Source organism: Ornithorhynchus anatinus, chromosome 1 (assembly GCF_004115215.2).
Source record: "Ornithorhynchus anatinus isolate Pmale09 chromosome 1, mOrnAna1.pri.v4, whole genome shotgun sequence".
NCBI classification, from domain to species: Eukaryota; Metazoa; Chordata; class Mammalia; order Monotremata; family Ornithorhynchidae; genus Ornithorhynchus; species Ornithorhynchus anatinus.
This window is the reverse complement of record NC_041728.1, coordinates 23110919-23137412: the sequence shown is the minus strand read 5'-3', so window position 1 is coordinate 23137412 and position 26494 is coordinate 23110919. Positions and strand designations below refer to the sequence as shown.

Below are 26494 nucleotides of genomic sequence, written 5' to 3'. Positions count from 1 at the left end.
CGACTTCTTCTCTCTCTGCCTCAACTCATCCCCCACCTTTCACAGCAGAACAATTGAAATCTGGTGGAGAAGACACCAGTCCCCAACTCCAGCCACCCCTCAGGCAGAGTGAGCCAGCCAAGCAGCCTCTGGCAGGGAGCCAGGCAATGGAGCGAGCCGATGCTGGGCACATTTCCTCTCTGCCATTTCCTTGCTTCTTTTTGTACCTGTGATTTTCGAACCTCTTTTTGAGGCGTTGGTCAGGCCCACTGATAGTCGGCCTTGCTTCGCCTCATGTGGGGGCCTCAGCTGCACATTCCGGCCGTCGGTGGTGGGACGGTAAAAGCCCAGCCCATCTCTTGGGCCTTTCCGCTCCCCGTCAAACTGAGGACGAGCCCATTTTCTCCATTTCCTCCAGCTGCACCTCAGTGCTGTTGCTTCTATTCAAGTTAGAGAAGCAGCGTGGCACAGTGGAAAGAGCATGGGCTTTGGAGTCAGGGCTCATGAGTTCGAATCCCAGCTCTGCCACTTGTCAGCTGTGTGACTGTGGGCAAGTCACTTCACTTCTCTGTGCCTCAGTTCCCTCATCTGTAAAATGGGGATTAAGACTGTGAGCCCCACGTGGGACAACCTGATTCCCCTGTGTCTAACCCAGCGCTTAGAACAGTGCTCTGCACATAGTAAGCGCTTAACAAATACCAACATTATTACTAAGTTTGCTGGGACCACTTCATCTCGCCTGAATGCCTGCCCATTGGCTGCTAATCTGACTCCACAGTAGCACCATACCACACACTTGTTACACCCATAGAGATTTAAACAACTGAAAATAGGTGGCATGGGACAGAGAACCAGGATACCTAGGTTCTAAATGCCAGCTCTGGTGCTGACCTGCTGTGTATCCTTAAGCAAATCACTTTGCCTCTCTAAGCCTCAGCTTCCACATCTGTAAAATGGGATAAGATACCCGCTCTCCCTCCCTCTTAGTCTTTGAGCCCCGTGTGGGACAGGCATTAGGTATGATCAGGTTATCTTGTATTAACATAAATTAGCATTAACAATAATAATAACAACAATAATAATAATAAATACCGTATGGCCTACCTAAGTCCAGTATGGGTAGATCTTCATTTTCACTGGGCTGGACCACTATGTTTTTGAAGCTCTAGAAGAAGCAAATGGTAATATTTAAAAAAAAACACACCATGTTTTATAAAAACAGAAACAAAAATACTGTCAGGATTTCATTTTCTTTATTATTATTTCCCCATATGTAATATAGCACTCTGCACACAGTAAGCACTTCTGAAATGTTATTACTACTACTAATAAACTAGATCAAACCTCTAAAGAATTATACTTTTTAAAGGGATGAGCTGCAATACCATGAACATAAACAGTCAAATCAATCAACCACAGAATCTGTCCAAAATAGACCCCACAGGTTTCATTTAACTACTTCTCAGCTGAAAAGGTCTTGAGAGATTTGGACTTTTAGGTATTACTCTATCAATAATAATAGCAATAATTGTGGCATTTCTTAAGTGCTTATAATATGCCAAGCATTCCACTAAGCGCTGGGGCAGATACAAAATAGTCAGGTCAAACATATTCCTTGTCCCACATGGGGCTAGGAGTCTAAGTAGGAGAGAGAACAGGTAAAGAGTCCCCATTTTACAAATGAGGAAACTGAGGTCCAATGACTTGTCCAAGGTCACATAGCTAACGCATGGTGGAGCCAGGATTAGAACCCAGGTTCTCTGCCTCCCAGGCCTGTGCTCTTTCTGCTACCCCATCCTGCTTCTCTATAACGGGAAACAACACAAAAGTTACACTCATTTTCAATGACTTTCTCCCTAGAAAACACCTGCAGATATCTACCTTCAGTGACAAATTTAGTTTGGGAAATTTGCAGCATAAACTTGCTTGCAAGATATGAAGCCAATGCAACTCCAACAGATAACTGGATAGAGTTGTGAAGGGTCAAAGTTGGTTTCTGGTTGAACTCAAATCACTGAATCCTACCTCTACAGTCTAATCATTTAGCTTATCATGCAATTCCCCTTTGAACTCATTACCTTCACATCTTCCCTTTCAGGAGGCGAGCCGCTGGGCACCGAATTCTCAGTCTCTGGAAGAGGGATATTTCTCATCAGTGTGGACGGAAAAACACAGCAGTTCAACTGCTTCTAGGCGAGAAGGGGAGCCCACGCCAAACCCTCGGCCAAAAACGTAGTCAAGGACCAGGTTTTCCACTCAGGATCTCGCTATCCAACAGTCGCAAGAGCAGTTGGCCTGATAAATGGGCAGCCCTGGAATGGCTGGGCGATTACCGGACAACCTGTAAACAGCCTCTGAAGCTTCACAGGATATCCTGAAAATGATCCCTACATAAATAAATGCACTTGATTTGGAAAGAAGGCTGCTGATTGATGAAGCACTCTTCAAAAATAACACAGATTCAAAAGATGTGACTCACACCCCTGGAAGGAAACCCCACACGTCCCGTCCCCCGTGCCCCCCTCCCGCCGAATGCACACAACGCAGATTTCATGCTTAGATGAAATAAATAGCTTTCATGGATGGATCGGAAGGGGTGTTTCACTTTCCTGCCTCTTCTTTTGCAGTCATCTTCTCAACATCCCTGAAGGAGCAGATACCAGACTCTCCTCTTGCCTCCCAAGCCCAGCACTGCTCTGATGCGGAGGCCTAGAGCAGAATGTGGGTGCTGAGCCTGGTGAGGGAGCAAACAGGGCCCTCGACGTGCTCATTTTCTGACCATGGCCCTTCCTAGAACAGCAAGTTGCTTACAGTGTTTGGGGCCAACACTTTCCCTCATGGTCACACTGCTCCTGCTGGTGACTGGACGAAACACCTCCATGTTGGGAGGTGGCATGGCCTAAGGGAAAGAGCACAGAACTGGGAGTTGAGAGACCTGGGTTCTAGTTGCAGCTCTGCCACCGGCCTGCTCTGCCACCATGGTTCAGTCTGTTAAGACTCTCAATCTGCTCTCTTCCTTCTACCTAACTTCGCTCCTCTCCCTCCAAAACCCAGTCCACTGACTTCGCTCCTCTAACCCCAATTTACTGACCATGCCTTGATCTAGTTTCTCTCATGCCCTCCCCTCCTGCCTAGAATCCCTCCCTCTTCATTTCCAACAGGCCACCTCTCTCCCCATCTTCAAAGTTTTTGTTAAGCAGTGTATTAGGCCCTGAGACAGATGCAAAGCACCTGGGTCTCACAGTCCGAGTAGGAGGGAGAACAGGTAACCAATATTCATTTTACAGATGAGGAAACTGAGGTCCAGAGAAGTTAAGTGGCTTGCCCAAGGTGACACAGCAGAGAAGGGCAGAGACAGAATTGGAACATGGGTCCCCTGAATTCCAGGCCAATGCTCTTTCCACTACATCATGCTGAGTCTTCCCTAACTTCTCACCACGCACCTCATCCCCCTCTCCTCTGTGTCGACTATGCATTTGTATCCACACCCTTGAGCCCTTTGATACTTATCCCACCCTCATACCCAAAGCACTTAAATACTTCTCTTTATACTCTGCTGCTTCCCCTATTTGTAAGTTATTTTAACTACTGCCTCTGCAACTAGACTGCAAGCTCCTTGAGGGCATGGATTGGGTCTACCAACTCCACTGTGCTCTCCCAAGTGCTTAGTCAGTGCTCTGCACATAGTAAGCACTCAATAAATACCACTGACCAAATCAATCTTAATGTCTCGGTACCTCAGTTTCCTCATCTGTAAAGTAGGGATAAAATGCCTGTCCTCCCTCGCTCTTTGACTGAGAGTCCTATGTGGAATAAGGACTGTGACCAGCCTGATTATCTTGTATCTACCCTGATTCTTACACAGAACAAGTAGCGTCCTTATCATCATTGGGTACGGGCAACCAATAATCACAGTTATACCTCAACTACCTGGAGGGAGCTCCAAATACACCCATTTGATTTTAAACCCCAGAGAGTTGGAGCCTTACCATTTGCTTCTAGTGGACTCTGCCAAATACTGTGCTCCATACCCAGAGATACTGATAATGATGCTGAGGATTTTCAATCGATCAGAAGTATTTACTGAGTTCTTTCTGTGTGCAGAACACTGTACTAAGCACTTAGGTGAGTCAATACAACAGAGTTCACAGGCACATTCCCCGGCCCACAATGACTTTTCAATGTTGCGGGGGCAGACATTAATCAATCAATGATATTTATTGAGCTCTCCCTGTGTGCAGAGTAAGTGTATGAAGTCCTTGGGAGAATAGGATACAACACGAGGAGTAGACAGGCTCATCTCCCTGCCACTGGCTACAACAACCCAAAGGGTGAGGAAACCACGCTGCTGTTGTTTCACCCAGCTAGGAGGGGAGGCAGTTCAAGGCGCACTGGGTTTAGAATGCCTCTAGATGGTGATGAGGCTGTGTTTGTGAACAGGGCCAACAGTGAGAAAAGGAGGATCATTATCCCTCCCTACAAACAATGAAATGCAAAACTACGGCCAGAACCAGATTTTAAAATTAGTCACCACCTTCCCCCTCAAACTTACATCTACCCAAGGTAGGAGGAGAAGGCAGGTGGGATACACATGGTGAGATATTATGGTGTTCTGCACACAGTAACCGCTCAATAAACACCACTGATTGATTGACAACAAGAGGAAAGAGCCAGGGCAGTGGGTTCTGCGCACAGTAACTGCTCAATAAACACCACTGATTGATTGACGACAAGAGGAAAGAGCCAGGACGGCGGTGTTCAGGTGTCTTTCTTCTGGTGCACTCCTCCAAGTGCTTCAACTCAGTAAAGCAATCAATGGTATTCATTCAGTCATATTTACTGAGTACTCACTTGGGCAGAGCACTGTACTAAGCACTTGGGGGAGTACAATACAACAAGAAACAGATACATTCCCTGACCACAACAAGCTTATAAAAAAAAAAATGTTGGTATCTGTTAAGCGCTTACTATGTGTCGAGCACTGTTCTAAGCGCTGGGGTAGACATAGGGGAATCAGAGAATGGTGGTGGTGGGATGAGGATAATAACTCTAATTAAATGAGGATAATTAAGAGAAGCTAAGTGGCTCAGCGGAAAGAGCCCGGACTTGGGAGTCAGAGGTCATGGGTTCGAATCCTGGCTCTGCCACTTATCAGCTGTGTAACTGTGGGCAAGTCACTTCACTTCTCTGTGCCTCAGTTCCCTCATCTGTAAAATGGGGATTAACTATGAGCCTCACATGGGACAACTTGATTACTCTGTATCTACCCCAGCGCTTAGAACAATGCTCTGCACATAGTAAGCGCTTAACAAATACCAACATTATTATAATTACAGTAACTGTGGTAGTTATTAAGTGCTTCCTCTGTGCCAAGCACTGGACTAAATTCTGGGGCAGATAGAAGATAATCAGGTCCCACACTACAGCTCACAGTCTAAGCAGGATGGAGCACAGGAATTGAATCCCCATTTCACAGATGAGGAAACTGAGGCTCAGAGACGTGATTTGCCCAAGGTTAAACAACAGAAAAGTAGCAGAGAACAACTGAAATGGCTTTTCTGCCAAACACTCAAGAGGACCTATGTGCAGAAAATGGCCCTTAGTGATTGGGAAAGGAATGTTGCAGGGAGAAGACCACATCCTGTCCTCAGGGAGCTTACAGTCCAGCAGGGGAGGCAGACACAAAATAATTTTCAGACAGAAGAAGGCAAAATGGATGATGATGATCCAGACATCACCTACCATACTAATCAATTACAATGGTAGGGGAAGCTTTGGATGGCTGGAATGCGGACCTTTAAGGTTAACTCTCAGACCACATAGCATGGTGCCCCTTAAGCCTACATAGTATTGGATGACGTTAATGGAAAACAATATTTCTTGATGAATTACCAAATGGGACCAGAATAACCAGCAGCTTTCATCTGTAAAAGATTAAACTTAAAAAGGCAAGCAGCAGAGCCCTTTCTGGGTACTAAATCTTAGCTAACGTCGGCCCTTTTTTCCCCCATCAGTTCTTTAGAAAACATTCTTTATGTGGCTGCTTTGCTGAGACAGGACAACCAAATGTTACCAATTATAACCAACAGCACTTCAGAAACGAGGAACCATGCTAAAATCATGATGCCAAACTTCCTCTAAGGGCCCTGAGAATGGCATTGGTGAATTAATTAAAGAAAAATCACTTATAGCTTTTAGGGCATCCTTGATTTCCCCCACCAGCTAGTAAGGGTAAGCATTTGGAAGCCTAATTAAATTGCTGTAATTTTTAGTAAGTTATTAGGATCATTTTACACTAACCACTACCCAGTGAGATGCGCTCAAACTGCTTATTGCTAGAGCAACTTAGCAGATATTGCTATTGGTCCCTCTTGAGCAGCTCTGTTTTAAAGGTCTTGTTCATCTTGATTTCAAGTCCACCCAGAAGCAAGCAGTATTTCTCCATCCCAAGACGTGCCAAGTTTCCCAATCATCTTTTTGGGGCAGCCACTGTTGAGCAAGCCATGTGGTCCCGCAACTACAGTTCCGGCCAAATGAACGAAGGACCACGGGATATATGGTTTCCACTGAGTCCTTAAACCAGCGGTTTTTCCTAAAAGATCTCCAAGATTCTCCCCAGGCACACAAAAATCTCTCTCGTCTTACAGACCGAGAATCTGATAAGCTAGGAGTCCTGAGTCTAAGAGTCTACACTCCAATTCAAAAGCCTTTCCCATCACTTTAATGGCTGTGGCTGGCCCCTCCCCAGATTCTCCCCATCCTTTTCAGTGTGTGGTGGTGGCCAAAACCAGAGCCTGAACTCTGAGGGACTGATGGATGCTTCCCTGTTCTTACAAACTGTGCCCTGTTAAAAGAGTTAGAACCGCAGAGGAGCAGCATTGCCTAGTGGAAATAGGCCTGGGAGTCGGAGGACCTGGGTCCTAATCCCAGCTCAGCCACTTGCCTGCAAAGACAGTGGGCTGAGCTGCACACCCAATACCATCACCAATGTAATTCAAGCCTATAAGATGGATGACTAGAATAGTTTTCGTTGCATTTCTCTGCAGGTTAATCAGAGGGCTTTGCCTTATAACTCTACAAAAACTATCCATTCCGCCTCACTTAAAACAAAACTCTGAAATGACTGACTTCAAAGTTCTTCATCAGTTGGACTCCCCTTACCTTACCACTCTCTAAGCTGCTACATCCCAACTTGTGATCTTTCCCTTCTCCAAAGGAATTTTAGCTATGCCTCGTTCTCCATTCACCCATCTCTGAGCCACTGCTCACGCTTTTGCCTATAACACCCTCCCCTCCCCATTTTGTTTCTCCAAATGAGATATTGTTCTCCTTCAAAGCCCTCCCAAAAATCACCTCCTCCAGGAAGCCCCAACCCACTAATCTCCCACCTTCCTAGTCACGTGTTCTATCAGCCCTTATTGTGCATCTTTGCTTATTTGCTGTTCAGGTACTTATCTGTGTTTATTACTTGCATCTGTACTCTCATCCTCACCTACTGTACATTTGGAAATTCTTCTCCCCAGTTAGATTGCAAGTTCTTTAAGGGTAGGGTCCTTCTACTGCCTATTTCCTAAGTGTTTAGTGCAATGCTCTACACCCAGTAAGCACTAAATAAAGGCTTCGATGAGGAGGTTAATGAAGCCGACAAACACCCAAATATTTACCAAGGTGGTCTGATTCAGATTATATAAGTAGTGTGTTGACCGTATCTTCAGGGCTTTGTTTTGGAAGAATATAAAAGAAGGTCTACATTAAAGAATCAGAATTTAAGAAAAGATTAAATTTGGGTGACACCAATTTCATGAGGGTGACCAAATGGCCCTTTCTAACTGGACTGTGCAGTTTTAGTGTTTGGACTTTGGGTCCGTAGAAATGTTTTGAGGTCAAGATGACCCTGTGTTCAAGTGTGGAGGCATGAGAAGACAGTGCCACCCCATTCACCAAGCTTGGGAGAATGTACCTAGTGTTCAATTCCCAGGCCGTATATGTTGACTCGTATTTTAATGTACCCTTTGCAGGGGCTGCCTTGGGAGCTGGGTGACCAACAACCTGTTTTTCATACTTTTCTAAAGCCACTGTAATTTCTACTGGAACCACAAAAACGGGAGCTCTTTTCTTTGTATAAATCTGGTAACTTAAATTGAAGGTTTACACAATATCTTCCTTGAGAGACTGGTGATGTTAGGAGAAGTTGCAGGGGCAAGGCGGCAAACTGCTTTAAGACTGTTTTGACTGGACTCTGGGCATGCCTCGATTTGCCTCAATTTCCTCATTTTTTAAGGCTGTGTTTTTCATCTTTTGGCCTTGACAAAATTCATTCATCCCTAAGATGTGCTAATAATAATAATAATAATTATTATTATTATTATTATGGTATTTGCTAGTCTGTTGGGCCTTGGTAAACCTCTTTTCTTTGTTCTTCTTTAAGGCACTCTTTGAAACCAAATTATCCAACCCAATAGTTGTTTGCTTATTTCTGCTGAATTTGGGGGAGGAGTTGTCAGAGGAGAGGAGGGGGGAGGGGTAGCAGATCAATCAAGGAAAGGTTTCATGAAGGTGCCTCGATTTCTGTGCTCTACTTAAGCACTTACTTATTCTCCTATCCATCCTCCTAGCCTTTCTGCTTCTTCCTAGCTGTAAATTATGTGGGGTCTTGTCTCCCCCACTAAATGGTAAGCTCCTTGAATGCAGGGATGATGTCTTCTATCTCTACTATTCTCTCTCAAACCACTTTGGACCTGTCCCAGGCCTCCGGGAACACAGGAAACACTTTATCCATGGAACTCAGTGGCAAAAGGGAGGCAGAGAGAGAATGGATATCGGAAATAAAAGTACTGGACATAAAGGTGGCTGTTGACATTCTGCTTGGGTAAATCCTGTGTCCCCAGATGTTTAGGTGTGAGCTGAAGGAGTTCAGAAACTCATCCAGAGCTCCAGCATCCCAGCTTTGCCACATACTTAGGCAAGTCACTTCATCTCTCTCTGCTTCAGGTCCCTCCTCTACAAAATCGGAAGTCAATACCTGTTCTCCTCCCTCCTACTTATCCTGAGGGTCCCATGTGGCATCTAATGATCATGTATCTTCCCCAGTGCTTAGTACAGTAAGCACTTAAATACCACAATTATTATTATGATTAACCTCAATCACAGCCTGGTTGGATGGATCTTTGGTGAAATCCCACAGAGAAGAGCAACTCCAACAGGTAAGGGTCTGACAGCGGCCCAGGAGAAGAAAGTCAACACAGAATGGCCATGACACTATCCTTTAGTTAAAAAAAAATATTAGCAAGTTCCAACGTGAAAAGGTAGTGCAGGAGGACTGAATTACCATGCTGGACAAAGAGAAGCTTAATGAATCATTTCTTATCCTTTGGAGGAACAGACACCCTATATGATTTTTAATTGTTTAAAATGAATAAAATGCCAGAAATGGAGGTTTTAAAAGAAGAATTCAGGGATCGGTCGGTCTAATACTTGCCAAATTACAGCATTAAGACAGGAATGTTTATCAGACTGAGTAATCTATCTAGAAGAAGGCTAAACCCTTCATAATTGCTACTATAAATCACCCAATCCCAGACCTGAATTCGGATTACAGCTCTTCTCGTTTTCAGGACCTCTTATCTTGATCAGACAGCATAATGCAAATGGAATAGTTTGTTCAAAGAGTCCTGAAGTTACTTTTTTTGAAAATGGAAATCAAAAAAAGATGTCTCTGTGTGGCTGAAAGCCCTGTGCTTTTTACAAGCTCATCTCACCCCACATCCTTAGACAGGATTTCACTTTCTCAGAGTGCCATGAGAGAACGACCACCCCATGGGCAGAGAACACTCACAGCGAAATGCAACAATAGAAGGGAAGAATTGACTGGCTGGCCTTCTAAAGCTGGATCCGCCACCTGCAAAATGCAAGCATGGCCCTGTTCTGCCAACAATGCCTTCCATTATGCACAAATCATCTCGTCAAACTTTGTCCCTGCACTCACCACTGATTTAACTTGACCAGATTTCTAGGTAATAATAATGTTGTTATTTGTTAAGAGCTTACTATGTGCAGAGCACTATTCTAAGCTCTGGGGGAGATACAGGGTCATCAGGTTGTCCCACATGAGGCTCACAGTCTTAATTCCCATTTTACAGATGAGGTAACTGAGGTACAGAGAAGTGAAGTGACTTGCCCACAGTCACACAGCTAAGTGGCAGAGCTGGGATTCAAACCCATGACCTCTGACTCCCAAGCCCGGGCTCTTTCCACTGAGCCACGCTGCTTCACATAAAGAAGGCCTGAGTACAATAATGTGGCCACCCAGTGACTGAAGACGGCTGTACCTTTGGAAAGTACAGTTGCTTAGCCTTTGTTAGGCAGACCACTTTCTTTTTTTTAATTGCATTTGTTGAGTGCTTACTATGTGTCAAGCCCTGTCCGAAGCACTGGGGTAGATACAAGTTAATCAGGTCGGACACCATCCCTGGCCCACATGAGGCTCACAGTCTACCTAGGAGGTGCTGAATCCCCATTTGGCCGTTGAGGAAACTGAGGCACAGAGAAGTAAAGTGACATGCCCAGAGTCACACAATAGGTAGGTGGTGGAGCTGGGATTTGAAGCTAGGCCCTCTGGCACCCAGGCCTGTGCCTTATCCACTAGGCCAAGCTGCTTCCTTCTCATTTTGTGGGTTTCTCACCACTTCTGCACCAATCATTTCTGATTATCTCACTTTTGCTTCTTTTGGTTTACCAGACTTAGCCAGGCTCCTGACGTTAACATGTTTTAGGATGGCCATTGTTGAAATCTCAGTCTATTACACAAGTGTTAAATAAACACAGAACCACAATTTCTTGGCCATAATAGCATAAAGGATTTGACAAAACAGACCTGATAAGTCAAAAAAAATCTTTAAAGGGTAAAAAGTTAGAGCATTTCCATAAAGTTATGTAGAGTTGAGAATGGAAAGGTAACTAATTTTTTAATGATATTTGTTATACGTTTACTATGTGACTGGCTCTGTACTAAGCACTGGCACTGTAAAAGCTTAACAGACTGGACACAGTCCCTGTCCCACATGGAGCTCACTAGCCTTATTCCCCATTTTACAGATGAGGTAACTGAGGCCCAGAGAAATTTTAAATAGCACTTATAGACTCCCTTCCCTTAAGGAACTAAGTGATGTATTATCCTCTTTCAACCCACTGCCCTTCCAAAACCCTCTCGGCCTCTATACCAGGGGCCACAATAAATGAAGACATGGCTTTGACTGCTCGTTCGTAGCTTATGCCATGAGCTGCTCTGTCACCCCCACTTCCCCTCCCACTCTAGACCTAACTAAGGACAATTGGGTTGAGTGCAGCCCAAAAGGGAATGTGTCTTTTTATTGTTACAGTGTACTCTCCAACATGCTTAGTACGTTAGCTAGTGCTTAGAAAAGGAGACGGTCCCCTTCAGTTCACCAATCCACTTGGAATAATGACCTGGTACTCTGGAAATACAAATTTGCCCATGTTACCAGGGATATCCACTGATTAAAACATCTGTTACCAAGCCATCTATCCCAACGCAGCTGATCCTATGGAATACATAGCAAAGTTAATTCACGGAACCTTGGTTCTCATCAGGTGAAATATTTGGAGAGCTGAAAATGAACATCAGATTTTAAGATCCTTGAGAGAAGCGTTCATGTCTACTAATTCTAATACACCTTCCAAGTGTTTAGCACAATTGTCTGCACACAGAGTGCTCACTAAATACGATTGATCGATTGACCAACCAGGACTCTCACCGACCAGGACACTCTCCCTCCCCACCCTTCAACATCATATTAGAAATCCCGTCAGCTAATCTTTTGGAGTGAGGCTAACCTAGGGATTGCCATATTTTGGGGGGCAGAGGGGGAAGGCGGGAGGGGAGAGTGAACACTATCTTGCTGAGGGCTCTCAACCCCCGTTTTGATCTCTAGTTTATCAAGAAATACATTTCAGTTGAAATGCGCCCTCTGCTGGAATGTTTATAAGGATATCGCCAACGTTAAGACCCAACCGATGTTCAATTCATTGCCTCCTAAATCAGCCAAACGGTACCCTAGAATTAGAGCTTCCTTCTCAAACACTTCATGGAAGCCCCAAAGGAAAAATAAAAATGCGTACCTGTTGCACTGGTTGGCATTGGAAGTTGTTCCTCTTGTCTGACTTGATTTCGATCAAGAACCTAAAAGGGAAAAATCCAAATTACAAATTATTTTTTACAGTATTTCTTAATAATAATCATGGTATTTGTTAAGCGCTTACTATGTGCCAAGCACTGTTCTAAGCGCTGGGGTGACTCCATGGTAATCAGGTTGTCCCACGTGGGGCTCACAGTCTCGATCCCCATTTTACTGATGAGGGAATTGAGGCATAGAGAGGTTAAGTGACTTGCACTTAACACAGCAGACAAGTGGCAGAAATGGGATTAGAACCCACGACCTCTGACTCTCAAGTTCGTGCTCTTTCCATTAAGCCATGCTGCTTCCCTGTGCTTCCCAAGCGCTTACCATGTGCCAGGCATTGCACAGAGAAGTGACTTAACCCCAAGCTACACAGCAGAAAAAAGAGGCAGAGGACATTAGAACCTAAGATCCCTGACTCCCAACCCTGTGCTTTCTGTACTAGGCCACGAGATGAAAAATAAAGAACACCCCTAAGGAGAAAAGCATGCCAGATGACTGTGAAGGTAGGGGAGCTAGAGATTCGGTCTGGCCCAGGATAGCGACATGATGGACAGGAAGGGTCAGGAGAACAGGAGGGGAGGGAGGAAGTGCACGGCAGGGTGGAGAGTTAGGCTAGGCTCTGGGGAAAGGGCCAAAATGACTGTCCATCCTCCCCTACCTTCCTAGGGTCAAAGGTAAAAGCAATCGAGGCTGGGATGGAACCACAGCTTCTGCTCAGAAGCTGGCACCTCCTCTCGTTAAGTCCAGGCACCTCTAACCAGGCAGGCATAGGGAAGGCCGATCAGAGACTACGATCAGCCGAGCTAGCAGGTGTGGGGGGTGGGGGGGGGGCGGCGCCAGGCTGGAGCAGCAGTGTTGCCAACTCCACCTGAGGGAATCAACGGGTGGACACAGGAGCAGAAGGAAGGGCAGGACAAGGGCAGGCTGATTTGGGCACAGGCTGGGCCAATCGCCTTTCAAAAAGCTGTTTTAAAAATCTTAACTGAAAGCCAGGAAGAACATCGCTTATCAAGAATTCTGGTTACTTCTCCTAGAGATGGCTATTAGGAAAAGAAAGAGTGGGACATGGAGAGAACATGTGAGAAAGGCCAATTTGATGCCTGAAGAGGAAGGAAAACAGCATTTCTCTGAACCTTCGGTCTTTGAACTTTCGGTGGCTGAAAGTGTCAGCAAGGACACCTGCCTCTTCAGCAGAGACAGACTGTATCACCTGGTTCCCGGCCCATGCTTGCTTCAGAACAAAATAGGGAGAGAGACAGCAGTAAGTAAATAAAAATACTTCCCACTTGAAAATTAAATGAAAATACTACCGCCCCAGAGAATAGTCTAATAAGGACATTTTTTCAACACTTTAAATTTCATCAGCTACAATTATTTTTACTTATTATCTAGTCCAAGGAGTTAGTTTCACACTGGAAACATGTAAAGAAAAGAACTTTGATTAATTCTTTTGAAGAAACAAAAGATCTTTGGGGGGCCAGAGTCTGAACACACAGTAGGAAGGCAGTGTTGCCTAGTGGAAAGAGCACAATCCTGGGAGTCAGGAGACCTGTTCCAGCTCTGCCCCTTGCAGGCTGAGTGATCTTGAGTGATTCAGATAACTGTTCCGTGCCTCAGTTTCTTCACCTGTAAAATCAGAATAAAATACCTGTTCTCCCTCCCTCTTAAGGTATGAGCCCCATGTGAGACAGGGACTGGATCCAATCTCATTATCTTCTATCTATCCCAATACTTGGCATGTAATGAGTACTTAATAAATACCCATCATTATTAGAGTAAGAAAAGGCTATCAAATGCACTTCTGGCATGGAAGACTGATGGCTTTCCTACAGGTATAAGGACATGAAAAGCGCAAACCTAATTTCCAATGGACTGATCACCGTATGCTGAAATGTAGTATCTTAAAAGTCTGATTTTACAACCAAGTGTCCTTGTAGATAGAAAATCTTAGGGAAAAACATGAAATTGAAGAATGAGGGGTTGATATACTTAAAGTTACTGATAAGGGAAAAATAAAGCAGCAGCACATTTAAGCAACAGAAGAGGGTAGTCGGTTCTCAAATTTTTGGTTTATCTATAAAAATATGTTTTTATAAGACTTGGGTTCTAATTCTATCTTCACCACTTATCTATGTAACCTTGGACAAGCCACTTATATTCAATGTGCCTTGGTTCCCTCATCTGCAAACTGGATATTCAATAAATGTTTTCCCTCCTATTTATTTCCACAGCTCCATGTGGAACCTGATGATCTTATATCTACCCCAGTGCTTAGTACAGTGCTTGACATATAGAAAACAATTATAATTATTATTTGTACAGCTTTTTTATTTTTCCAAAGACTCTCATGTCAGTTCTCCAATTTGATCCTCACAACATCTCTGTGTGATACATAGAGGCAGGAAGATGGACATCCATTTTACAGATGAGGAGCCTGAGGTACAGAGTAGTTAAATAACTGCAATCGACTCATAGCAGGTGAGCAGCAGAACCCAAGTCTTCTGACACCCAGCGCCCCTGCACTCTCTACTAGACCACACTACTTAGTCATTTACAATGAATGATTTAATGGATCTTAATGGGGGAAGAGTTACTAAAGAATGGAAGAGAAAATTTTACTGAGATGATTCATTTCTAAAGCAACCCCACAGAAAAGTGCGGGAAAGAAAACATGGAGTTCCCTTGGTGGCTGCCATCTGAAGAGTGGCACAATAAGGAGGAGGAAGATCACTCAGCCTTGTGTAGGGAGCGGGTACAAATAGTGTGTTCACATGAATGCTCAGTGCCATTTGGGAAGGGCAGGAAAAGAGGGAGGGAGAGAAGTCGAACATGTGGGATGAACATGTAGTCTGATATTGGGTCAGGCTCACTGTGGGCGGGGAACGTACCTTGCTTTTCTGTTGTTTTCTTTCAAGCACTCAGTACAGTGCATTCTAACTCAGTAGAAGCTCAGTAAATCCATTATTATCACTACTTGGATAGAACTGTCAGAAAAATGGCATTTATAGAGGGCTTATTGTGTGCAGTGCACTGTAATAAGCACTTGGGGGAGCAAAATGCAATAGAATTGATAGACTTGCTCCCTAAACACAAAGAGCTGTCTAGGGGGAGAAACAGACATTAAAATAAATCACAGATAGGTACCTAAGTGCTGTGGGATTGAGGGTGGGGTGAACATTTAGTACTCAAAAGGTTTAGATCCAAGGGCATAGGTGATGCAGAAGGAACAAGAAGTAGGGTAAATGAGGGAAGGCTACTTGGAGATGTGACTTCTGTAGCGTTTTGAAGGTGAGATATGAAGGGGAAGAAGGTTACAGTCCAAAGAGAGGGCGTGAGCAAAGGGTCAGCAGTAAAATAGACAAGTATGAGGTACATTAAGTATGTTGGCATTACAATAGCGAAGTGTGCGGGCAGGGCTGTAGTAGGAAATCAGCAAGGTAAGATGGAGGGAGAGAGCTGACTGAATGCTTTAAAATCTTTGGTTAGCAGTTTCTTTTTGATACGGAGGTGGATGGGGAACTCCTGGAGGTTCTTGAATGGGGAAATGTGGACAGAACATTGGGGGGTTTTTTTAGAAAAATAATCCGGGCAGAGAGTGAAGTATAGGCTAGAATTGGAAAGAGACAGAGGCAGGGAGGTCAGTGAGGAGGTTGAGGCAGTAGTCCAGGCAAAATACGATAAGTGCTTGGATCAGCATGGTAGCAATTTGGATGGAGATAAGGGGCAGATTCTAGGGATGTTGTGAAGGTAGAACCTGACAGGATTTTAAGTAGACTGAATATGCCAGTTGAATTACAGCAATGAGTCGCGTATAATGCAAAGGTTACGGGTTTAACAAAACAGCTTGGAGGGTGATGTTGCCTTTAGTGATGGGTTACGTCAGAGGGAGGAAAGGTTCTGGGTTGAGAAGGTGAGGAGTTCTGTATTTCCCAAATAAACAGCTGCTCTCTCTATAGTCAGAGAGCTCAAAGTCGGTCAGCTCAGCAGAGGGAAAAGCTATTTGCCTGGGTGGGGGAAGGAATGGCTTGTCTGAGGTAGCATTTCATTCATTCAGTTGTATTTACTGAGCACTTACTGTGTGCAGAGCACTATACTAAGCTTTGGGAGAGTACAATACAACAATAAACAACTACAATCCCTGCCCACAACGAGCTCAGTCTAGAGTGTTTGCTACAAGGCCCTCAAAATCTTAGTGTTGGGGAATACAGATGCAAAGTTGCCTGTTCTCAGATACTGTCGGTGAGAAACTTTTTTTTATTTTAGAAAAATCATCCAGGCCACAGAGTGAAGTACGGACTGGGGTAAGGTGAGGCAGGAGGCAGGGAGGCCAGCGTGGAGGCTGATGCACTGGTCAAGGCAGGATGGGATAAGTGTTTGAAGCAGCATGGTATTAGCAGTTTGGATGGGGAGGAAAGGGCGGATTCTAGCAATGTTGTGAAGGTAGAACCGACAGGATTTGGTGACAGTTTGAACAGATTATCTTTAACAAACAGATTATGGGGGAGGGGAAGTGATGCACTTCACTGTCTAGATGTGGGGGTGCCCTTCAGTCTTTATGCTAAGTGTATGCTGGTTCTTATTTTCATTCGATTATTGCCCGTTCTTTTAAATGAAACTTTTGGAATATTGACAAAGGACAACTCTGGGTGCTAACTGCTCTCCTTTCAGATTCGGAAACACGAAAGATCTGCTGCAACGAGTTAAGCGGGACACCCAGTTAATTTGTCATGGTAAATTCATAAACCTTGGACAATCCGACTCCCATACAGGGGAACACTGGTCAGAAAGTGACTTCTCTACCACTCAGACCATCTAATCCGGAAGGCGAATAGTCAGAAATATCAGGCAGGATTTGGAGTATTCCTGTTCTTTTAAAGGCTGGTGGCTTTGGCTGTAAAGGGGTTCTACACATAAAGAGAAAAATAAAAAAACCTTCATATGTGCACACCTAGTCTCCTACCCAATTGTGTCATTCTGTGTTCTAGTGGAAACACAACTGGCAGACCGCCCTCAGAGTGTGAGTTCTCCTCCTATTATTGGCCTTCTCCCTAGCCAATTCTTCTCAATCTCGGCTCTTCCTCTGCCTCTCCTTCCCTAATTATGAGGATCCCTCAGAGCTCTATTCTGGGTCCCCTTCTATTCACAATCTACACTCATTCCCTTCTGGGCACTCATCCGCTCTCATGGCTTCCACTGTCACCTCTATGAGGATGATTTCCAAATCTTCCTCACTAGCCTCGACCTCTCTTCTTTCCTATCTCATATCTCTGCCTCCCTCCTGGAAGTCTCCACATTGGATGTCCTGGCAGCCTCTCAAGCTCTACACATCCAAAACTGAACCCCCTCACCCTCCAAATCCTCCCCTTCCCATCACCTTTGACAGTACTACTATCTTTCATGTCTCTCAGGCCCATAACCTTGGCAATATCTTTGACTTCTCTGTCTCTTTTAACCCCCATATCTGGTCTGTTACCAAATATGGACAGCTCTTCCTCCACGACATCTAATCCAGAATCTTACCCTTCATGGACATTCAAACTATCACCCCTCTGATACCAGCACTTGTCAAACCCCCATGTGAATACTGCATCTATTACTAGAGTGGGATCTGCATGTTTTCCAGCACTTTATGGACATATCCTTATACTCTAACATTTCCCCCATCTGTATATCACTTTAATGTCTGTCTCCCCATCTAGACTGTAAGCTCCTTGTGGGCAGGAAATGTGTCTACCAATTCTACTGCACTGTACCTTTCTAAGTACTTAGTACACTGTTCTGAAAACAGTAAGTGCTCAATAAATACCAATCACAGCCTCCTTGCTGACTTTCCTGCCTCCAGCACCTCCCTTCTCCAGTCCATACTTCTCTCTGCTGCCCAGATCAATTTTCTAAAACATCATTTTGTGCACCTCTGCCCAATCCTCAAAAACTTCCAATAATTACTCATTCCTCTCCTCATGAAGCAGAAACTCCTGACCATTGACCTTAATAATGATAATAATTATTATTATGGTACTTAAGTGCTTATCATGTGCCCCACACTGGTCTAAGCACTGAGAAAGATTCAAGTTAATCAGGTTGGACACAATCCCTGTCCCAGATTAAGCTCATACTCAATCCCCATTTTTTGCAGATGAGATAACTGAGGCAGAGAGAAGTGAAGTGACTTATTCAAGGTCATGCAGCAGACAAATGGTGGAGCCGGGATTAGTACTCATGACTTTCTGACTCAAGGTACTCATTCAGCTCTCTCCCTGCTCCGTATTCTTACTCCTCTCCCATTACACTCCTCATTCGTCTCAAGCTGACATACTCACTGTGCCTCATTCACATCTCTCTCACGGCTGACGTCTAGTTCATACCCACCCCCTAACTGGTGCTCCCTCCACTTACCACCTACTGCTCTCCCCACCTTCAAGCCCTCTTGAAGTCATGATCTCATCCAGGATGTTTTTATTGTTATTATAGCATTTGTCAAGCACTTTTGTAAGAATAGAGGTACATTCAAGTTAACCAGGTGGGATATGGTCCATGTCCCACATAGGGTTCACAATCTAGGTACAAGGGAGAACAGGCACTGCATCTCCATTTTACAGATGAAGAAACTGAGGCACAGAGAAATCAAGTGATGTGTCCAAGATCATACAGCAGCCAAGTGGCAAACAACAGTGCTCCGCACACAGCGCTCAATAGACATGATTAAATGAATGAGGATTAGAACTCAGATCCTCTGCTTCCCAGGCCTGGTCTCTGTCCACTAGGCGACACTATTCCTCACTGGCCACTCGGCCTTCTGTGATAAATCTCTCATCAGCCCATCTTATATCTCTCACGACTGTCACTTCAGCACTTTCATGTCACTCAGGCATTCACAGTCCACTGATTCCCTTACTTAAGGATCATTATTGTCCACTGCTTCCCCCATCTGCAATTTATTTTAGTGTCCGTTTCCCCCACACTAGACTGTAAACTCCTTGAGGCAAAAGATCATGTGTACTACCTCCAGTCTACGCTCCTTAGCCCTCAGTACAGTGCTCTGCACAAAGGAACTGCTCAGTAAATGCTACTGATTTGACTGTAAGCTCATCTTCCAGCGAATGTGTCTTTTATCTTGCTATATTGCACTCTCCCAAGCGCTTAGTACAATGCTCTACACACAGTAAGCACTCAATATCACTGATTGATTGATGCTGCACAAACCACTAATGAATTTCTCCACCCAGTTCTCAGACTGGAAGTCTCAAGGCCTGAGGTCTGGACTGTCACCCCCAAGAGGAGACTACATCATCAAGGTTCACCTCGCTGTCATGTCATCACAACTTGTCAGCTGTGTGACTGTGGGCAAGTCACTTAACTTCTCTGTGCCCCAGTTTCCTCATTTGGAAGGGAGATTCAATACCTGTTCTCCCTCAGACTTAGAATGTGAGCCTAAGTTGGGGCAGGGACTCTGCCCAACCCGAATACCCCAGCACTTGGTTCAGTGCTTGGCACAAAGTCCTTAACAGATACCACAATTATCATTATCATTATTTTTATTATCCATTCCCCCATAGAGCTGCAGGGAGCCAATTCCTGTCAAGGGAAATGGGATAACGTCTCTTGGAGAAGTCCAATCTCTGCTGTAGCACTGTGACAGAAATAATCTCACTGCAGATGATCTGGTGGGAAGTAGCAGGAAGCACACCAGGTGGTGGGTGAAAACTACACAGAGTCTGCTCAGGAGACCAAACAGTTGTAAATGGGACATAACAAGCAGAGTGGGAAATATTCTGTTGCCTGACAGCGACATGCCAATTCCCAAAGTTGGTGGCAAAAGATGGGCTGTCGGTCTCAAAGAGCAGAATGTTTTCATAACTATATTATCTTACTTCGATGATTTATGTGCACCCGCCTGTGCAATGGGAAAGCTAAAAACATGGTGTAAAAATAATAATACAACTGCCACTTGCTAAGCCACCAACACAAGCCTGTGAAAACACCACAGTGTAAAATAATGTATGTCACCATCGATCAATCGATCAATGGTATTTACTGGGTGCTTTCTGTGTTTAGAGCACTGTTCTAAGCTCTTGGGAGAGAACAATAATAATAATAATAATGTTGGTATTTGTTAAGCGCTTACTATGTGCAGAGCACTGTTCTAAGTGCTGGGGGAGATACAGGGTAATCAGGTTGTCCCATGTGAGGCTCACAGTCTTCATCCCATTTTACAGATGAGGTAACTGAGGCACAGAGAAGTGAAGTGACTTGCCCACAGTCACACAGCTGACAAGTGGCAGATCCGGGAGTCGAACCCATGACCTCTGTCTCCCAAGCCCAGACTCTTTCCACTGAGCCACGCTGCTTCCCATATACAACAGAGTTGATAGACGCATACCCTGCCCTCAAGGATGTGAGAAGCAGAATAGCCTAGTGGAAAGAGTATGGAGCTTGGAGTCAGGGGACCTGAGTTCTAATCCCAGCTATGCCACTTGTCTGCTGTGTGACCTTCGGCAAGTCACTTCACTTCTCTGTGCCTCCGTTACCTCATCCGTAAACTGGGGATTAAGACTGTGAGCCCCCTGTGGGACATGGACTGTGTCCAACCTGATTAACTTGTATCTACCCCAGCCCTTAGTACAGTATCTGGCACATAGTCACTGCTTAACAAATACCAAATTTTTTTTCAAGAAAAAGGCTTACAGCTTAGAGGGTACCCAGCCAACCAGTTCTATGCATAATTCTTTCCCCAAGTTTGACCACTCACTAGCTCTATTTTCTCTCCTGGAAACATACTCTTTAAAATTCCATTACCCTGCAAGCACTTCAGCTGGACCAGAAGGTTGGTCCTGCAAAGCAAGTGTGACAAAGCCACAGTGGTGTAAAATGCCGGTGAGAATGGCAATCGCTGCTGCATCATGTGCTCTGTGCCATGCAGGATCCTCACAACCAGCTATTAAGAGCGATGGTGACTTTGACTTCCCCTCCGCTTGCCCCCAGCGGCTGCCCCAAAACCAGTGGGGGGAAGGGTCTGTAAAGACCTGGCTGGTTGAGCCAAAGAAACCCTGGAGTGCCCCTTCTCCTGTCAAAATGAAGCCCCTCCCTACTCACCAGGGCTTGGATGCTGCAAAGCCCAGGCTCCTGTTGCTGAACCCTTAAAGTCAACCAGGAAGCTGGACTTGAAAATATAAGGCAGCCCAGATGCAAATATTTGAAAGACCACATTTGGACACACATTCAGTCTCAGTGAAATATAAACCCAACATCCAAATTAAGAAATTTGGGGGGGGGGAATCAAATAATTAGGAAACTGGCAATGGAAACAACGAGTAAGACACCTTAACACTTGGACACACTGAAAATTCCTATTTTCCCGAAGCCAAAAGGCAAAACAACAACAATTCTTTGTTCACCGCACTAACAATTCCCACTTCTGTCCCTCAGCTCCACTGGGTGGAAAGCACTATCCAAGAAAAACACACAGAGCCAGAATCCGGACTCGGTGCATAATCTCCCAGACAATGTCCTATTGTACCGCGGGGACAATCAAGCACAAACCTTGTAAAGAAAGGGTCGATCCCAAAAGTATTTCCTGAAGAGCTTAATGTCGTTCTCCAGTAAGTGTTCTGCAGTGTGATTGAACGTCAGGGTCAGGATTCCTGAGGAGCGTACAAATCGCAGAGATGCCGAGTCACTGATTCGTGCTCTACCGAAGTCCGGGGAATGGCTCTCTGGCAAACAGCTGCTCTGAAATCTGAAACAGCGCAAGTCAAAGCCTAGCCAGGAGTGCAGTGAGAGCACTCATGTACACCCACATGTGTGTCCCCCGTGGTCCTCGGATGCTTCTACCCAGCCCGCTGCGCCAGGCTCGCAGAGAGACGCCACCCCTGGAAAGCGAGCATGAGCAAAGAAACCAACCCCGTACATTTTCTTCTGCTCCCTTCAGAGCAAATCCGGCTGCTGATAAGCCTCCTATCTGCCTCGTGTTAACACTGATGATGACTAATAACACACGGTAACTGGGTAGTCGTATTTTGCCTCAAAACCCGATTTCCCGTTCTACTTTTAATCAAAAATAGGAGCCTCTCACTTGACCGTGGCCATATTTAGGAGCTTAGCAAGCCGTCTGGCAGCTAACAGGTTTGTTAAGTGATTGCAGTGGAAAACAGACATTGCCTCCAGGGAGCACCGCATTGTTTGGATGTTACAAACAAGTGAGACATTCATAACACACTCTACCATGGTAGTAACTCATTTTCTCATGCAAATTCAAGTAGGCATAAATTCTGTCACAGCTGGCCGTTGGACAGAACACTCAAACAAAAGTGTAACATTCCCAAATCAAAATGGAACTCATTCTTGCACATTTTTTTTTCTGTCCACTTCTGGCCAGAAACAAATATACATCTGTATACTGAACAGAAATCTGCAAATAACTCTCACTGTCCATTTCTCCAGCCTCTGACCATGGACACCAACATTCCTATCTTCTAAAAGCGTATTCCTCTTCACTTCCTTCAAGCCGAGGAAAAAACGCAATGGGAATGGGATTAATGAGAAAACTGGTTTCTTGCTTCCCTCCTTAATTTCATTTTGTTCATCAATGACTACGTAACAAGAACGAATCAAATTTCCCAGGTAACACAGTAGGTGCAGAGGGAAATGTACTTTCTCAACTCCAAGATCTGTGAGTCAATGAAATTCTGAAATAATCTCTGCATATATAGGATGCTGAAAGAAGCTCAGGATTTCAACTGTGATGAGTGACAGGTGGGACCTACTGGAAAGAGCACAGGATGGGGGTGGGAGTCCTGGGTTCTAGTCCCAGCTCTGCCACTGCCCTGCTGTGGTACCTTGGGCAAGTCACTTCCCTTCTCTGCTTCAGTGTCCTCAACTGTAAATTGAGCGTAAGATATCAGACTGTGATCTCTGGGTGGGACTGGGATTGTGTCCTAACCGATTATTTTGTTTCTACCCCAGGGCTTAGCACAGTGTAATCACTTAATATTATACTATCATCATTGACCCTGAAAAAAGCAAATGCATCCGCTAAATGAGTAACCATGGTTATGTCCAGAATGGAATATGGGCTCTTTCCAGCTCACAATGCAAATATTGTTGTCTCCTAACACACAGTCACCCAGTCGTATTTATTGAGCGCTTGGAAGAATACAATATAACAGACACATTCCCCGCCCACAGTGAGCTTACAGTCTAAAGGAAGGAAAGGATTGTCAGTGCTCCTTCTATATAGATATATAGACCCAGACATATCAATAGCTGGTTCTCCTTGTAAGACTGAGTGGTCAGGGGACTGGGAAGGTCAAGGAAGTAAAGAAAATGGAGAAGGTTGGAATGGTGTGAGATTTTACCTAGGACTGAAGTGGCAGTGGAAGGAAGGCAACAGTGACCCAATCTGATTCTCCAAACTTGTTGCTTGCTTGCCTTTCTATAGCCTTCTCCTTCATCCCTTCGAGTCTGTTCTTCCATCAGAACATAGGGTCATGAACTGTACTATTACAGGGCCAGTTTAATGATCCATCCCATGGTTAGGGCTGTACCATCTGAAGTTCCCTTCTTTCCCCCTCTAGACTGTAAGCGCCTGTGGGGAAGGAACATATGTACCAACTCTCTTTACGTTGTACTCTTCCAAGTGCTTCGCACAGTGCCGTGCATACAGTAAGAGCTCAATAAATATGATTGACTGAATTCTGGGTTGCGTTCTGGCAGAACCCTGCATTGAGGAACTCTCAGGTGGCAGTACTCTATGAGACCACGAGCAAACGCATAACCGTCTGTTCTGACCCTGGGACAGAGATGGATTCAAACTGAGTAGCAAGGTGGGAGGAGCATCCGCTAATCCTGCTGTCATGGTCTAGGGCAAACCTAGTGTGAACGCGTGTGTTCCGGCAGGAATAATGACAGGGGCTGAGGTCATTATATCCAGTTTATTGTCTGCTGGCGCTTAGTAAAGGGCTCTGCACACAGAAAACACATACTAAATACTCTATCATTATCACTCCAGTAAATTCCATTGTTTCTGAGCTATTAAGGGAGTGGATACAAAACCACACGTAGCACAGTTTGGATCTGGTCTGGGCAACAGCCGGAAGAGCTCAAGGCCTCGCAGAGTGATCGGGAAATGGAGGGAGGACTGGAAGCTCATTGTGGGCAAGGAACGTGTCCACCAACTCTGTTGCACTATACTCTCCCAAGTGCTCAGTACTGTGCACTGCACACATTAAGCGCTCAATAAATACCACTGATTGATTGAGGAGCTCCAGGGTCAGTGGGCTTGGACAGGGCCCTACTGGAACCTTTGGGAAACAGAACTGTAGCTAGCAGAAATAAAACTGGCACTAAACTGGTGAGAGCTGAAAAACCTGCTGCAGACCACCAGAGACTGAGAAGGAAAGTGGATAATCTACTTGCAAAAATGAAAAGATGCCACCTCCCCATTTCTTTTCTTCTCTCACTCTTCTATCATCTTACTCCAGCTCACACACTTTGCTCTTTTCAAACCAACTTAGTCACTGTGCTTTGTTCCCATCTCTTTTGCTGCCAACCTCTTGCTCACACCCCGTCTTGTGCTTGGGACTCCCTTCCCCTTCATTCATTCATTCAGTAGTATTTATTGAGCACTTACTATATGCAGAGCATTGTAGTAAGTGCTTGGAATGTACAATTTGGCAACAGATAGAGATAATCCCTGCCCAGTGACGGATTCACAGTCTAAGCTCCATATCCAGCATTTAGAACAGTGCTCTGTATTGTGTGCTCTGGCATAGAAAGTGCTTAACAAATACAGTTAAAAAAAAGCAACCTGGCTCTGAAAATGCCTCAGAAGTGGGAGGAGCTCCCAAAGCCAAAAATGACCACTCTGACAGAGTCCCAATCCCAATACTGACTCTAGCACTGACTTAGTGTGTGACTCCCAACTACCTCCACCGTCCAGGAGGGTCCATGTACTTATCTGAATGTCCACATCCTAATGTGTGAGCCGGGAGCTGGGCCAAGGGACGGACAGACTGTCTGAGCAACAAAAACACACTGGGGGCTTGCTAGATGGGCAGCGCTCTGATATGACTGGACACTCCTTTGTAAGAGAAAGATTTGTTTTCAATATGAAATGACCCATCAACGATCTAGCCTATCACATTAATTTGGAAGGGCAACTTGGATCTAAACCATATACGCTTTGGAGATTGAAAACTTGAATCGCAAACAATAGCCTGGGACCAAAGAGTGCACATTAAGAGATCCCCCTGTCTCTGTGTAAGTGTCGCCATTCGCAGGTGGTGTTGTCTAGAAGAAAGGAAGGGGGAAGGGGGGTCAGAAGACCCAGGCTTGAATCCCAGCTCAGTTACTTGTCCTCTCTGGGCCTCAGTTTCCCACTCCGTGACAAGGGATAATAATTCTAACCTCCCCACTGCCCCTCAAGGTTGTTGCAAGAATCCGAGATAACTGATGTGACAGTACTTTGGAAAAGTACTCTGGTCTGTAAGCTCTTTGTGGGCATGGATCATGTCTACCAACTCAGTTGTCTCACATGTGCTTAGTACAGTTCTCTGCGCACAGTGCTCAATAAATACGATTAAGAAGGTCACATAAAATCATGGAACAGTTGTATCTGCACCAGCAGAAGCAAAGAACTTAGTTGCAAGTGCTTCAAGGCATAGGTCCAAGTTAGACATAGGAAAACATGCATCTCTGAGGCCCGGTCTTAATTCATCATCATTTTCCAGGGAGTTAAAAACAAGCAGTAACCCTCCTTCCAACTTGGATGGCCTCAAAAAAGATGTTCAGGGAAGCTCCTAATTAAAATCAGAAATGGTGAATAGGAGAACAAAACAAGAAAGATCTCTGAAGGGGACAAAAACAGGACATGAGAGAACAGAAATAAGGTAAAAAGCCTTGTGGAGATGACTCAATGGAAAAAAAGTCAACATATTTTTATTTCACCAAAAACAAGATCTATCCAATTCTGTATTTTTAACCTGCAATCGGAAAGGACATTTTCATTTCATTACCCTGGGCTGAGTGCTCAAAATGCTTTGCCATTAGAGGTTGCATCTCTTTTCTGCTCTGTGCCATTAGCGCAAACTATCAGCACAGGATCATTGGGGCTCATGTCGGGGAAATCTGAACATAGAGTTTTAATGTGATTTTTTTTTCCTACTGAAGCTCCAAATGCCAGCCACATGATCTTTGATCACCAGGTAAACATGTTTGAGTGTTTACTTTAAAATTCCCTGCTAGTTATCCTACCACCCACCCTCTGAATGTCATGAAACACTGAGCCCGAGTGTTGCCTTCCTGGAGGTAATAATAAT

General features: G+C 44.8%; 1 protein-coding gene across 3 annotated transcripts in view; it reads right to left on the bottom strand.

Annotated features, from left to right (window-relative positions):
- The window catches only part of ARHGEF28 (Rho guanine nucleotide exchange factor 28), a 277359-nt gene that overhangs the window by 119514 nt on the left and 131351 nt on the right, over window positions 1-26494 (bottom strand). For all 3 annotated transcript variants that reach the window (XM_029057848.1, XM_029057863.2, XM_029057856.2), the window contains 4 exons: window positions 21720-21915; window positions 12118-12178; window positions 2058-2110; window positions 1084-1144 (listed from right to left, as the gene is read on the bottom strand). In XM_029057848.1, coding sequence (XP_028913681.1) covers window positions 1084-1144; window positions 2058-2110; window positions 12118-12178; window positions 21720-21915 — 371 coding nt within the window. The remainder of the gene's footprint in view (window positions 1-1083; window positions 1145-2057; window positions 2111-12117; window positions 12179-21719; window positions 21916-26494) is intronic.